This window comes from Barbatula barbatula (assembly GCF_947034865.1).
Source record: "Barbatula barbatula genome assembly, chromosome: 10".
In the NCBI taxonomy this organism is placed as follows: Eukaryota; Metazoa; Chordata; class Actinopteri; order Cypriniformes; family Nemacheilidae; genus Barbatula; species Barbatula barbatula.
In genome coordinates, this window is record NC_136773.1 from 2,852,719 (window position 1) to 2,867,918 (window position 15,200).

At 39.3% G+C, this 15,200-nt stretch overlaps 2 protein-coding genes across 5 annotated transcripts in view; one reads left to right on the top strand and one right to left on the bottom strand.

Moving 5' to 3' along the window:
• bcl9l (bcl9 like) overlaps positions 1 to 3,076 on the top strand; it is a 35,282-nt gene extending 32,206 nt beyond the window's left edge. For all 4 annotated transcript variants that reach the window (XM_079465930.1, XM_079465931.1, XM_079465932.1 and 1 more), the window contains exons 8-9: positions 766 to 1,023; positions 1,272 to 3,076. In XM_079465930.1, the coding sequence (XP_079322056.1) occupies positions 766 to 1,023; positions 1,272 to 2,482 (1,469 nt within the window). In that variant the 3' untranslated portion in view covers positions 2,483 to 3,076. The remainder of the gene's footprint in view (positions 1 to 765; positions 1,024 to 1,271) is intronic.
• Positions 3,035 to 6,630, bottom strand: cxcr5 (chemokine (C-X-C motif) receptor 5). Its single transcript, XM_079465933.1, has 2 exons — positions 6,514 to 6,630; positions 3,035 to 4,870 (listed from the first exon to the last, which is right to left on the bottom strand). The coding sequence occupies exons 1-2, from the start codon at positions 6,577 to 6,579 to the stop codon at positions 3,809 to 3,811; spliced, it is 1,128 nt and encodes a 375-aa protein (XP_079322059.1). The 5' UTR covers positions 6,580 to 6,630; the 3' UTR covers positions 3,035 to 3,808.
• Positions 6,631 to 15,200: the final 8,570 nt, after the last annotated feature.

Here is a 15,200-nt window from a genome sequence, read left to right on the forward strand (position 1 = left end):
ATCCTGATTTATAAACAAAATCTGATTTGGGCTATATTTGACCTTATTATTTGTCTCATGCAGCGCACAACCTGTACTGCTGTATTAAATGGAAGAAGTAGTTTTATTGTAGATTGTGTAAAGCGCAGACAATTCAGTGCATATTCAGAAATATAGTAGAAAACATGGAGCTTACTAGAGTGCGTGCACACAGCACACTGAACTCAGGGCGAGAGCTCGCACACAAACACACAACGAACTCATATATAAGGATTGTGTGGGAAATATTGGTACATTTTTGTTAAGTCCTGATCAACCCAGTTAGCCGTCTATTCTGTCACTAACATCTTTGACTGTTGACGTTTACTTGGAATGGCAAGTACACGGAGGAACGCATATTGAAAACGCCGCCACCTTTTAATTCGTGGTCATATGAGAGAAGCTTAGCATGGAGGTGCAGCACACAAGATGATTGAGAGAGACGTTAGCGTCTGGGCGCTGCACACAACATGAGAGAGGCGCGGAGTGTCAACACGCTGATCGCAACTCTACAACGAATTAAGCTGTTTTAAATAGTAAAATACTAATTTAAAGGGGATTCATGAAATCTTTTTTTTTACTTTCATCTATATGTGGCGGATAGTGTGGTGGGCCGCCACAAATAAATCAATGTATGGAAAACACTGAAATATGTTTGTTGTAAATTTAATTGGCTTGGCATTGATACGTTTTGTATATATGAATGATTTAAGCAAAGTGAATACAATGTCTTCCATCTTCCTCTAGGCATGTCCCTGCCACCTAGGAGTTCAAACTCAACACCCATCAGTCAGCCGCCCAATTCCATCAATCCTAGTATGCCTTTCACATCCTCACCTGATCATCCCCCATCCCAGAATCCTCTTTCCCTTATAATGTCTCAGATGTCAAAGTATGCCATGCCCAGCTCCACTCCACTTTACCATGACGCCATCAAGACAATCGCCACATCAGATGATGAGATGCTACCCGATAGACCCCTCCTGTCTGGAATCAACATGTCAGGTATATTTCATCACTTTTCTTACGATCAAAATCTCAAGCTGTATAAGAAAAGTTACTAAATAAGATGTTTTTTTTTTCTTATTAAGATTATCGTTTGATGTTATATTGTTACAGTCATTTATTATATTTCTATTTTAAATGTAGGTATTTTATATTATAGTAGTTAATTAGTACACTGTAAAATATAACTTTATTTAAAATTACTTTATTAAATTAATTTAAATTAGCTTTTTTCCATTTGTTTTCAGTGGGAAACATGGGAAATCATCAGTCCACCCAGATGCTGCTCTCCTCCCAGGGCTCAATGGGACCTCACAGTGGTCCTCAAAGCCCTATGGGAATGGTCCTCCAAGGAGGTCAGCAGCTATCCCATGATCCATCTGGTCCCATGCTCCCATCCCCTAACACCATGAGCATGCCAGGAATGGCCTCAGCAATAATGGGAGGTGGACCTCCTGATGGAATAGGACCTTGTAATGTTTCCCCACTGCATCCTCAGAACCAAATGGGTGGATTCCCTCGCATGCAGGGACCTCTTCACTCCCCTATTGGTATGGGACAGCAGTACTCCCAGCGTCCCGATGACGTCCTACCACATCAACAGATACACCTTTTAAATAAAGGCATGTCTCACCAGCGACCTCCTCACCAACCAGACTCTTTTCCACCCTTAACCATGGGTGATGGTCCAGACCTGAGTGAGGTCATTAGGCCCACACATACAGGCATTCCCGAGTTCGATCTTTCCCGTATCATTCCTGCTGACAAGCCCAGCAGCACCCTACAGTACTTCCCCAAAAGTGAAGCCATGTCCCAGCCACAGCAGAATCCCCACCAGGGTCAACCACCTCAGCAGACTTCTGCCCAACTTCTCAAGCAGCTCTCCTCGTCTGGACCACCCCATAGCGGTATCCCTTCCTCCAACCCCCATATCGCTAACTTACAGAACATGATGCCCGAGCAACAACTGCCCCTTCACCCTTCCCATTGTGGTATGCGTCCAGGTATGGGCATGCCTCAGATGGGCTCCAGGGGCATGGGTTCAGGTGGTGGGATGGGGCCCATGTGCCACCCAGGGCATATGATGGGTAGGACAGGCATGTCTCCACAACAGCAGCTCCAGCAACAACACCATCAGCAGCAACAGGCCATGATGGCCAACAACATCTTACAACATCCCTCCCACCCTCCCCGCGGTATGCTTTCTCCACAGCAGCACTCTCATAATCTCATGGCTCAGCAGAATCTGATGATGATGCAGGCCAAGCAGCGGGGCATGGCCCTTCCTGGGGAGCACTTTGGCCAGCCAGGGCCCCTCATGTCCCCTCAGGGGCCTATGATGGGACCTCCACATTCACAGTCAGGCATGATGGGCCATCAGAGTCTGAGACAACGGAGCATGTCTCTGGACAGTCCATTGGGCTACGGACCTGGAAATATGGCCAACATGCCCTATTAACCGGGCGTCTGTAAAACTGTAAAAACCTTGTTTCCTATTGGTTATTTCAGAATTGGAATGTTGTCATTGCCATTGATTATGGCAAACAAATGCTAAAAACATTGGTTTTAGTAATATTTTCTTGATGCCGAAGAGAACTTCGGGAACTAACTGTTGAGGGTTATCATTACAATTCAGTAAAATCTCAAGCCATTTTTTAAGATATTTGTAAAATATGTATATTTCAGATTAATGTGTTCCATTGCAAAGGCGTACGGGGGAAAAGCCTCTGGGTTTCTATGTTCTAATTACATTCTGGCTACCAAACTGTTGTGGAAGGTAATATATAAATATCAAATGTATAAATCTAAAATATATATATAGTTGCTGTAAATAAGATGCAATTTGTGCTTGTTTGCAACTGTTCTGTATACTGTGTTTTATTAGAAATCTAATAACAAATAAGAAAAAAATCTGTTCAGCAACTTTGTGTTGGCTTTGTTGTTGTGATGATGGAGGTGGTGGGGGCTTATGACTGGTTGACGGCAATCATATTACATAAATCAAGACATTCATTATGGTACACTTTATTTCAGAATAATTTGTTATCTGACATTCAGACTTTGGCATATTCAGTATACAAAACAAAGCATTTTTACAGGTTTGACATGATGCAGAAACTTTATTTTAATTGTCTTAATTCAGTCTTAAAGTGATCCTTCACCCAAACTTCAACCCAAAAATTCTGTCATCTTTTACTCACCATTAGTTTTTCCAAATCTGTATATTGTATATTAATATATCTGTATATATGTTTGTTCTGATGAACACCGAGAAAGATATTTTGAAGAATGCTAATAACCAGATCGATTTTGCCCCCATTGACTCCCATAGTAGGAAAAAATACAATGGTAGTCAAAAGTGCCCCAGAACTGTTTGTTTGTTGTCCTACATTCTTCAAAATGTCTTATTTTGTGTTCAACAGAACAAATACAATTGTAATGTATTTTTCTTATGGGAGTCAATCATGATCTGTTTGGTTATAAGTATTTATCTTTCTCTTTGTTCATCAGAACAAAAGAGAATATACAGATTTGGAACAACTTAAAGGTGAATAAAAGATTTTTGGCCGAAGTTTCCCTTTTAAATCACACGTCTTTTTAGAAAAAGATTCCATACATAGTCACATTATGGGCATCAATGTTTCTATGTGTAGGCTCTAGCAATGCATTGTGAATTAGTATAGGGTTCAAGACGTAGGTCTCAAGTTGCTCAAAGATGTACAGAGATGAAAACATGTGACTAGTTCTACAAAAATAAAGAAGTTTCAGGAACCTTCGATGTTCATTAGATATGGTTGCTTGTTGTTGGGGTCACAGACGACCTGCTCTGACTTCCAGCTCGAAGCTCTGGCAGGCATACTCTCAGACACTTCCTTTTCGCTAGCAACTGCAGAAGGTCTCGTCGGAAACGTACCCCAATGAATGCATACAAGATTGGATTCAAGCAACAGTGCATAAGGCCAATGCACTCAGTCACTATGAACGCTTCATCCAACGTGGCTCGAGCGTAGCAGCTCCACTTAGAGATAGCACCCACCTGCACCAGAGAATCGATCAGAATGATGACGTTATTCGGCAACCAGCACAGGCAGAACACCAGCGTAACCAGCAAGGCCAATCGGATAGCCCCCTGCTTTTCCAAACTCTTTTGGCTTTGGTAAAGAGTGAGGATGATGGCAGTGTAGCAGTAGCCCATGACCATCAGAGGTAGAAAGAAGCACAGCAGGTGCGTGATCAATCGGTTGGTCAACATCCAGTTGTGAGCGTGGATGCCGTGATTGTTATAAGAACAGGAGCGCGTAGGTCCATCATCATTTTCCACCACGGCGAGGAACACAATGTTGGGCATGGACACAGACATGCAGAGGAGCCATAGCAGGGCACAGATTAAGTGAACGATCTCAGGCCGTCGAATCTGGAGACTGGGGATGGCGTGCACCACGGCGAGGTAGCGATCAAAGCTAATGCATGCCAAAAGCAGACTCCCACACACCATATTTAGACGATTGATGAGGCCCAAAAGCTTGCAAAGAAACTCTCCAAAGACCCATCCAGTCACTGCTTGAGTCACTGCGAAGGGTAAAGTGAGCAGGAGGAGAAGGTCGGCGAATGCCAGGTGTACCAGGTAGATCTCTGTGATGCGTAGGGTTTTCCAGCGCTTCAGCAGGACCGTCAGGAGGAAGCCATTGCCTGTCAGGCCCAGGAGAAGCACTGCACCGTACACAAGGGGTTGGAACACGGTGTGAAACAGGTGCAGTGTGTTGTTTTTGGCATCACAGGTGTATTCTTCAACAGAGGAAGGTGCCTCTGTTATGTTTTCAAAATCAGTGATCGTGAAATTAATGTCCTAATAAAATAAAACATACAATGAGGGAAATAATGATATGATCCCCTGCTGATTTTACAAAGAAATGAAGGGTCTATAATTTTTATGGTAGGTTTATTTTAACTGATAGAGACAGAATATAAAAAAAATCAGGCATGTTTTTTATATAAAGGTTATAAATTGATTTGCCTTCCAGTCATTGAAATAAGTATTTGATCCCCTACCAACCAGCAAGAATTCTGGATTGGTTATGTGCCAATGTGGACCACAGATTAGTCCTGTCACTTTAAGAAAGTACTCCTAAGTCGGCTTGTTATGTTTATAAAAGATGCCTCCCATCTTCCATTTCAACCTCTCCACCACCATGGTCAAGACCAAATACGTTTCAAAGGATGTCAGGGACAAGATTGTAGACCTGCACAAACCTTGAATAGGCTACAGACAGAAGCTTGGTGAGAAAGAGACAACAGTTGGTGATTATTTGGACATTCTAAATAACTACCAATTGCCCTTGGTCTGGAGGTCCCTGCAAGAGTTACCGAATGGGGTAAAGATGATCATGAGACAGGTTAAAAACAGCTCAGAACTACACAGAAGAGGCATGTTAGTGATTTCAAGACAGTTGGGACAACAGTTAGCAAGCAAACCATTGGTAACATGCTATGCCACAAGTGGTTGAAATCCTGAAGCACCCGCAAGGTCCTCCTGCCCAGGATGGCTCGTCTGAAGTTTGACAATGAACATCTAAAAGATTCAGAAAAGGCTTTGGAGAGTGCTGTGAGACCAAAATGTACTCTTTATGGAGGGAGAGAAATGCTGACTATGACCCCACGAACACCATCCCTACAGAGAAGCACAGTGTGACAAACAGGCTTTGGGGCTTTTTCTCTTCTACGGGTACAGGATGACTTCACCCCATTGAGGGACGGGCCCATGTACCGTAAAATCTTGGACGAGAATCAAAAACGTATTTCACTTACTGAAATGCAAATCAATTTATAACCTTTACATTAAAAATGGTCCCCTGATTTTATATTCTGTTTCTATCAGTTAAAATAATAAAAATTATAGACCCTTCATTTCTTTGTAAGCAGGCAAACTTAAAAAATCATGAGGGGATCAAAAAAATAATTTCACTCAGTCTACTTTTGTTAAATATAATTATTAATCACTTTAAACAGATTCCACAACAGATAGCGATATAAATCAAAAGATGAAAACATTAGTGTATCATATTTATTTTAAAATTGTGGCGATGAAAGCCAAAGTGTATACACAATTTCATTTTTACAGCTGAACAATTTTAGTAGTGCAAAAGGCGTTTGCTGTGATCCGCTTGTAAAGATGTTATTAAAAGTAAATGTCTCACTTCCTGTTATTTAGTATTTAAGATTTATATATTATAATAGTAACAATAATAGTTATATTAAATGTTAACAAATAATTTTTTTAAATAGATATACATTAGAGTGTGATAAAATTTAAATTTTAAAGCTTCTTAAAAGTAGAATATAGTTCAAATATGAAGTTTAATCATTGTGCATTTTTCTAATCATTAGAGTTTTAATAGGATATGAAATGAATTGGTGATGACAACTAGACTGAACCTAGTAGAAATCAAAAGTAAAAAATTATTGTTTGTAAATAAGCATTGAAATACTCACAATAATGATTTTCTTTGTTATTGCACCCATGATATGGTCATCCATTATCTTATAAGTTTGTGTCATCTACTCCAAAAAGAAGGAAACAATGACAGATGTGTACGCAGTGGACCACTTAGACGTTTTGGTCTAAAAACGCCTCTGAACTGAACCTCAAGACTTTTTTTGTAACCCGCACATCTCCTTTTTAGGACGCAACACTTCAACTTTCACGATCCTGAAAGAGATTTATACTGTACACTATAAGCACAGGTTCATTTACCTTAAAAAAATCTGAATTGAATTGGCATATTAAATGCCTCATTGCTATATTTCCATAGAAATTTTTTAATTTTCTGAGTAGACCTAGTCTTTGCCCGGCTTTCTTGTGCATGTGGTCCACATTTTCCTGAAATGAGAATTTTGTGCACCAGATACTTAAATTTTGAGACTTGCTCCTCCTTTTATAACTTGTTCTTATTGAGTGCCTGCTGCTCCTTTCCTTCTCTGGTTCCCACAACACAATTCCTTTGTCTTCTCAACATTCAATAAGTGACAACTATCGAACCACCGCACAAGCCTATTAAAATTCCTTGAAGTGCGTGGAGCTGTTCGTGTCTTTTTGGCAAGAGATTAAATACGAATCATAAGCATATTTAATCATGGTGAATAACCTCTCTGTTACATTGGAGTTCATAAGTATAGACGGAGAATAGTAGAGGTACTAATACACATCCCTGCGGTAATCCAGAGTTCAAGACTATACTGTCTGATGAAATTCCGTTTACGGACACACGTCGGGGCCTGTAGGAAATTCTCAATCCATACTGTCTGTTTTTTTTAAATATCTAAGTGTACTATAAACGCTGATGTAAAATTGGTAAAAAGAAGTCTGATATAAGCATTTGTTTTGTCTAAATGGTACTGGACTTTAAGTAGTAAGGGTGTAGCGGGTCTACATTGTCCTTAATTTGCAGTTCCCTACACACAATATACACTCCATGCATTTACATAGAACAGATTCACAGTAAACGCAATTGGGCGGAAATCTGTGAGAGCTCTAGCTTGAGGTATTTTATCTACTGGAATAACAGTGGTGTTTTTCCATATTGTTGCTACAAAGCCATTATCCAAAAAGGCCTGAAACAATCAGGAGGACGGAGAAAGAGTGCGCAGGAAAAAAGGTTTGATGACTTACTTTTTGACTGTTTAAATGGTTAGATGCTTTATTGCATTCCTCCTTAACATGCGATCACTTAATTGGTAGTTCATTGCTAATGAACCTGCTTTATTGATGTGAGATCTGGTCTAGTATTGTATGGCACAGTTACGTGATGTTTAAGGAAAATGCCCATTCAATTTACTATTTGTGGCTTGTGTTTTTTTAACTACCTGGTGTCGTGCACACATACATGCATGCCATTCGACTATAAGTTGACAATAGTCAAGACGTGAAAATTCTGATTCAACTATGTAAATTCTTAGACGAGGACACCTGGATCTAGGATTTCTTCAAATATTTTCAACAGCTGATTTGATTTTTTCTTTGCAAAATGACTGGTTCAGCCAATATATTTTTGTCCAACCAATGATGTATGTAGTACAATAGTATACTTGATGTTTAAATCAACATATTCAAATGAGCTAAGACAATGTGCTTAAAACTTTCTCTAAAGTACTTGCAATGGAAGGACTATTTCACGACTCATTTATGGGCTAAAACAAAATCAGGGTTAACAGTGTTCATGACAGACCAAAACCTAGCAAACTTCTTTACAATTATTCAAACTGAACTGTCACTTTTTCATAAGTTGGCACATCAAAACAGACAGAAGTTTGGACATACATTGAAAACGTTTTTTCTTGAGTAAAAAAATTTATTTGCTTTCTTACTGTAAATGGATGGAAAGAAAGTGACAACCTTAAATAATAATTGTAAATATAAAAAATTATAACAGCTAGTAGATTAATACTGTATGTTTTTTGCCAACTTTTAAGTGTAGTCGTAGGGTAAATGGAACAATACACATGGAAATCAGCCAACCATGTTTCCAGGAAATACTTTGTTTAAAACGATGGGTTGTTTACACTTAAGATATTATTATAAAGATCAGTTTTACTCAAAACAGTTTCAGTCATTATTTTACATATGTGCCTGGTTTCCCATACAAGGCTTACCCTTTATTCATTTCAAGCCTTTATGATTTTCTTTCTTCCGCAAAAGCAAGTTGGTAACCGAGGGACCCGTTTCAAGAAGGAGGTTGAACTCTGAGTTGATTTACACCGAGACACACAAGCCATGATCAGTTGAGCTCCGATATTATACATTTATATATATGATACGCCATGGCAACGGCACCAAAGAAAAAGCAACATGGCGGCAGAAAGCCCTTGAGAGCGAGGCACACTTTCCGCTCTGCATACGGTGGATTTACTAACGTGCTGAAAATGACTGAAGTTAATAGATAAATGCGCTAATAAACAATCAAATTAACCAGTACATGAACGAAACAATAGAAATAAAACAAATCTTATGTTCTCCCATCAGTGCTCTAGTTTTAAGCGTGTGTCTTGGTGCATAGGGCGTCAGACTCTCGTGTCAAAGTCAGACTGATCGCTGGATGGAAACCCGCTCTGAGCAGAGTTGGGTAGGAACGGCTGCATGTCAAAATGATTACCATTTATCGCTTCATTTCTGCAATTATGTCCGCAGGTATTCATTTCTTTATTCACGCGTTATATTTATACACTTTCTTAAGTCATTTCTCATCGTCCATAGAAAACCATGCTCTGATGTAATACACGCACGATGGCTGATGTTATTGATGTAATGATGGATGATAGATTTGGATATATCTAATTCACTGTAAAGAAAAATGGTAGACTTGTAATACAAATGCACAGGGAAGGGAAAAAATTCCACTCGGGTCCTAAATTGCACAGTTCATCCCTATGAATGAATGCAGCCTCTTCAGATTCAGGATCCTCTATAACAGCACATCACATTTTAGTCACTGAGATGGTCTCTGTGTGATCAAAATGTGTGCAATGAGTGACTGTATTAATGAATTTGCGCTTTAACAAGGAGAAGAGATCCAAAGAAACTCTGGGTTTACCAAGGAAAACCTGCTCCGGACCACATTACGTTCACAAGTTACAATGGTTACTGACTCTGAGTATTAGGTACCTCTCTTTTAGAAACCCTGCTCTCTCGGGCTTGACATACCTCGCAATCTGAAATGGAAAACGGAGTATCCCTCATTTCAGGTTTAATATACTCAATTTAACCCAAGCCTTGCTTACTCTGGGTATGTCGGTTCCAGAACAGGTTTGAGGGGTACGTTAAATCAACCTCCCGCAAGTTACCCAGAGTTATACGGCTCGCTCACAGGAACAACATGAAGACATTGTCAATGGATCACAGATTTCACGAGTCACCGTGGATACGTTATAAATCACGTTTCTGCTCAAAAGGATTTCAATATGCATCGGTGTATAAAGTGCAAAGTTAAAAAAACATACATTTTATGTAATTGGATTAATCAGTTTCTAAAACTACAATCTAGAGATAGTTTAAATATATGTAGGCTACTATGTATAAGTATTTTTTAAATGTATATTCTTCATGGCTATCTCTGTTAGAGTTGTTGAGATATTTGTAACCATTATTTGACTATGTGTATATAGTAGGCTATATCTTACACAGGCTGTATAATGAGCCTCTAATTTGTTCCTTTAAAAAACTACTTTTGTCTGGTTTTGTGAAAGCTGACTTTGCAATGTATCGTCTTTATTTTGAACTGTTGCTGATGTATTCATGCTATTGGAGACATGCCATGTAATATATCCATTTTAAATGAATGTATTTCAAAAATATCCATTTTCATTTTTTGGTTTGACTTTTCTTCGCTTAAAGGCCATGGCTTTCCAAATGTTAAAAGAGTTGGTAACGGCCTATCCTGAAAGGCTCATTGTAATTTGGAGAAAGGCCTTTCAATACTAAACTGTAAGTATGAAAAAACCTTAAGTCTTCGTTTTTGTGTATTTTTTATGTAAATGGTCTTAAAGTTATAATTAGAATTGAAATACTGTATGTGCCATAGTTCCCATTGGGTGTCACATATAAGAAAGCCTTGGAATCCTGGCAGCCTGGGGATCGAACTTACAACCGTTGAGTTTTAAGTTTGGCTCTCTGACCATCAGGCCACAACTTGACCCAATGCATCAAATATTGCCCAATAAGTGGACAAGAATAATGACATGCAATCGCTCTACAGTTAACATACTTCACTATTAACATCCTTTTAACTGTTGGAAATTGTAAGGTGTGTGTATTCATCCATTGATATTAGGAGATGGTTTAATAAACCTAATTCAAAGTGTATACAGTAGTATGCAATATAAATATGTCAAGTTTAACAAAGACACCTTAAATTATTTTATTTAAAGATTATTTTATGTATGTCACATAACCAGCTTTCTGGAACACCCACCTTCACTTCCATTATATGGACACAAAACTAATGTAAGTGAATGGGGTCCAGTTAACAAAAAGAAAAGCAAAATATCTTCTTTTGTGTTCTGCGGAAGTCATCCAGGTTTGAAATGACAAAGAGGGTAAGTAAATGATGACAGAATTGTGATTTTTGGGTGAATAATGGCTGGTTCCAGACTAAAACCGGCATTGTGTTTTTCATTTAGGTGGTGGATATATCAGCTATTACACCGTCCAGCACAGCCAGAAACCCAGGGGTGGTAACTGATGATCAGCTTAACCTCCCAAGTCATGTTGCCAACACCACCCGGTCCTGTAGATTCATCCTCTACAACATTAGGAAAATTAGACCTTTCCTATCAGAGCACTCTACGCAAGTCCTAGTCCAGGCTCTTGTCTCTGGTCCAAGCTGGGTTATTGCAATGCGCTTCTGGCTGGACTTCCTGCTTGCACAATCAAACCTCTCCAGATGATCCAGAATGCGGCGGCAAGAGTGGTCTTCAATGAACCGAAGAGAGCGCATGTAACTCCACTCTTCATCAGGTTACACTGGCTCCCTGTTGCCGCCCGCATAAAGTTCAAAGCTATGCTCCTGGCCTACAAGACCAACACCGGATCTGCACCATCGTATCTCCACTCGCTAATGCAGATCTATGTTCCTGCCAGATCACTGCGGTCTGCAAAGGAACAACGACTAGTGGTACCATCCCAAAAAGGAAAGACGTCACTCTCCCGTACCTTCTCTGGATCTGTTCCACATTGGTGCAATGATCTATCAGCTGCTACAAGATCAGCAGACTCGGTTGCCATCTTTAAAAAACACCTAAAACGCATCTCTTCCGTCAACATATAGCTGATTATCTTTTCTGTCTTCTTATCAAACTAAAATTTTACTAACCTCACTATTCTTAGCTTTTTATACTGTGCTAGGCTTTAATGGACTAGTTTGATGCACTTATGTATTTTGTTGTTATAATTGCTTCCAATGTTTCCTCATCTGTAAGTCGCTTTGGATCAAAGCGTCTGCTAAATGACTAAATGTAAATATATTTTGCTTATTAATATTGTTTAGCCTTCCGTTTTCAACAGGAGAAATCATTTTCCTCACTGCGTTGATCACAATGACAATGGAAACTTACATCAATCCTTCAGTTGTCAGTGTAATTCAGGGCAGGACTTAGGGTGGTGGGGCTTGAGTCGCTTTCGGGCCCTACCTTCTATACATTACTTTAAATAGAACAAAATGATACACAAGCTATGTATTAGAGCAACACAATTCTGAATAAACTGAGAATAAAAATAGAGATCACGATTCTGAACAAACAACTAAACAAAATAACATAATTTATGTTAATTGCTGAAGTCTATAAAAATTAAAAAAATAAAAAACCAACAAACAACGTGATAATTTATTTATATGACCACTGATTGGAGCTTGAAAAAGTTTTTTCCAATAAATAAATAAATAATGATTAAAAAAGTTCAAAGTGATCATGTGTTTATTGCAATGCACACATGTAATATAAGATAGCAATTATAATATAGGAAGTGCCTTCAATTGCAAGAATATAGCAAAATAATTAATTGAACAAAGTGCAAAATAAATTGTGTGTGTGTGTGCAGTATGTAAATGTGTTGTAGTAAAAACTAAACTATGCACACAAATTAGAAATGTACAGTCAATAAAATAAAATATAGTACACTATCATATCTTAAGAAAGCATGACATCAACAACAGAATCCAGAGGCTGATCATTTAAAACAACAAAAGGCAATGTAGAGAAAGAGAGAGAAAGGTAATCAGGTTATGACTTAATGTATGTCATCTCATTTTAAAGATATTAACATAGTACTATTTAGAAGTGGCATCTTCTGGATTTCTTTGCAGCAAAGTCTTTGATCAAATCAGTAAAATCCACTTTACGTAGAAGGTCACTCTCAATTGACATCAGAGTGAGATGATTTAATTTCTGCTGTACAATTGTGGATCTTAGTCTATTTTTTACTAGTTTCAGTTTGGAGAAACTGCGCTCCCCACTTGCATTTGTGACTGGTAATGTCAGGTAAAGTCTGAAAGCAACATCCACGTTTGGGAAGATGGTCTGCAGTTTTCTTTTTTTAATGCACAAAAGAAGTTCTCTAGCAGATGATGGCTCATCATGGCAGATGAATTCTTTGAACTGGATGATTTCTTCGCAAAATTCATTTCCCAGGTCAGTGTGGTATCTCTTCTGTAGATCTGCTGCTTTTTTATGAAGATGTTCTGCAGAGAGGGTAGATATGTTGTTCAGGAAACCAAAAGTGCTGTTGAGGTCATTATAGGACTGAAAACGGCGATCAAGTTCAGCCAGCAGCATATCCATCACAACTAGAAACACACCAGATGAGAACCGTTCTCTTCCTGATGAGTGAACCTCAGGTGTTGCAGATTCACCCACGTGAGTCTTGCGTTTTCTTTGTCTTTGTGTGTCTTGTTTGTATGTTGCTGAAACGGTGGGAGACATCGCTTTTGCTTGGTCTTCAAACAAATCAAATTCATCTCTCAAACCAACAATATATTCCCGCAGTGACCTCACCAAATCAACAGCATTGCACATGTCCAGATCCACAGCTTGAAGTGCAACACTTGTCCCATGAAAGCGTTGGAGAACATAATTCCACATGGTGCAAAGAAAAGCAGTCTCAAGTCTGTTCATTTTTTAATGCAGTGACCGAGCATCATTTTGTGTTGTCGGGTTCTGTTTGCTGTCTTCTGCAATGTTCATCAGTGACTCTTGAATATTGGCATAATTGCTGCACAGTGCCTTGGACGTCAATGTGCGTCATGTCGGGAGTTGAATCAACGCAAATGGAAAAGTACTTTGTCACTTTCACTTCAGCAATGATTTCAGAAAGCACTCTATTGCTCTTTAGCTCGATAAATTCGTCGCACGTTTTTGATGAGAGATATGAGGGGGTTCCTACCCCAGCATTGCCATATATCTGTATGTGTGATTTCAAGAATGGGTCGAATTCACTGATCAGTTCCAGGATTCCCATGTAATTCCCATTGTCAGCTCGACCAAATATTTCACTGGAGCCTGGGAAAGCCAAACCCCGCTCTGACAGAAATTTTACAACTGCAACCACTCTTTGCAAAACTTCACTCCAATAATTACATTGCGACTCGAACTGCTTTTTAAGCTGAGAATCTATAACTCCGTCGGCTGCTGCTCTGTTTATGTAATTAAACACTAAACATAGCCTTTCTATGACTGTCACTATTCTCTTACTCGGCAATGCGTCTGGTAGCATGTTTCCAGTCATTATAGCCAGACTCAAAAAGGGATTGACCGGCACCCTCGCCAAAAAGGCGGCGAGCAAAACAAAATACACAACCAGTGGATGGTGAGTAGAGCAACCATTCTCTGGGCAAGTACTGACTATTGAAATGCTTGAGTTTGAAATGAGTTTTTGAAAACAGTCTCTTCTGATGTTTGTAGTGGCGTTCAGAAGCCTTGACATTAGCATCCTTATTTTGAACGGATTCTGGACCTTTTCGCGCCCAATAAGCACGCACGTTTTCATCAATTTTACCCCAGCGAGCAGGATCAGTGGATAAAGAATCTGTAGTTGGACATTGTTCGGTCGCTGTTTCTGACCGAAGAGATGATGATTCATTGATGGGCTGCTCTGCTCGTGAATTCAGATCGTCTCCAACCGTTTCTTCCAGCGGGTTCGGAATGTTGTCCTCTGGATTCTTCGCTTGCACATCAAGTTGTGGTGTAAAAAATCCAGTAATCCTTTTTTTTTTACCGAGAACTTCCTTTTTGCGTTGCTGTCTTTCACTCTTTAATTTTCTTTTAAGCGCGCCACTCTGATACCGTTTGTCCGCCATTCCATCACTGTCTAATGAGACAGGTTTTTTCAACGGCAGTAAACGAGGCACTACGTAACTACCAATAACCGATAAACTGACATTTAATTTAGCTAATTAAATTACATTTTTCATTGCAGGGCAGGGCCAGGTAACAATACCAGACCAATCAACAAGCTTTAAATAAAAATTAAATGACTGACATATTATTGAAAAAATCAAACGTAAAAGGGCGGGGCCCCTATTGGGCGGGGCCCATGGGCTTGAGCCCAGTCAAGCCCAATGGTAAGTCCGGCCTTGGTGTAATTGATGAGTTCAAGTCATTCAGATACTAAAGGCAAATAATTGACGAGATCA

What these genes read in the sequence shown, in the direction of transcription:
- cxcr5 (XM_079465933.1), bottom strand. Translation starts at nt 6,579, where the DNA reads ATGACACAAACTTATAAGATAATGGATGACCATATCATGGGTGCAATA. An exon ending in TAACAAAGAAAATCATTATT is followed by an intron (nt 4,871 to 6,513) that starts GTGAGTATTTCA and finishes TTATTTTATTAG; the next exon opens with GACATTAATTTCACGATCAC.